The 443-nt window shown below is 44.9% G+C and overlaps 1 protein-coding gene across 1 annotated transcript; it reads left to right on the top strand.

The window, feature by feature from the left end:
- Positions 1–63: 63 nt before the first annotated feature.
- LOC109508675 (Purkinje cell protein 4-like) lies at positions 64–353 on the top strand (the record flags this gene model as incomplete). The annotated part of the gene is made up of 1 exon (XM_019858686.1): positions 64–353. A coding segment is annotated over one exon (162 nt), but the record flags the coding sequence as incomplete, so codon positions are not given.
- Between the last annotated feature and the right edge of the window lie 90 nt (positions 354–443).

Genomic DNA, 443 nt, shown 5'->3' with positions numbered 1-443 from the left:
TGTGCTATTCTGTTTGTTCAACAAAGCAATTCAATGTGCACTGGCCACTGTTTGTATCCTTGACCACTTGGCGGTTTCCTTTTCCCCCCTCCAGACGCTTCCAAGACGGACGTCCCGGAGGACTTCGACATCGACATGGAGAACCCAGAGACTGAGAAGGCGGCCGTAGCCATCCAGTCACAGTTCAGGAAGTTCCAGAAGAAGAAACGTGACGAAAAGTCGTAGTGGGCGGCCACTGTGACCACACAGTGACATTTGCATGAGTCGTATCTGTTTGAACTCCACTCGTTGTAATGGAGTTTTGGGGAAGGCCAAGGAATGCAACAGCCTCTTAAACATTTGTGTGTGAAAGGAAAAAAAAACACATACACATTCTATTATTCCAGTTGTATTTATTATTAATCACCTGCTGTATTTGGAAAATATGAGAACCGCTTTTTTTT

Source organism: Hippocampus comes, unplaced genomic scaffold (assembly GCF_001891065.2).
Source record: "Hippocampus comes isolate QL1 unplaced genomic scaffold, H_comes_QL1_v1.1 C16457293, whole genome shotgun sequence".
NCBI lineage: Eukaryota > Metazoa > Chordata > Actinopteri > Syngnathiformes > Syngnathidae > Hippocampus > Hippocampus comes.
Note: the sequence above shows the minus strand (reverse complement) of the source record. Positions and strands in the feature narration are given on the sequence as shown.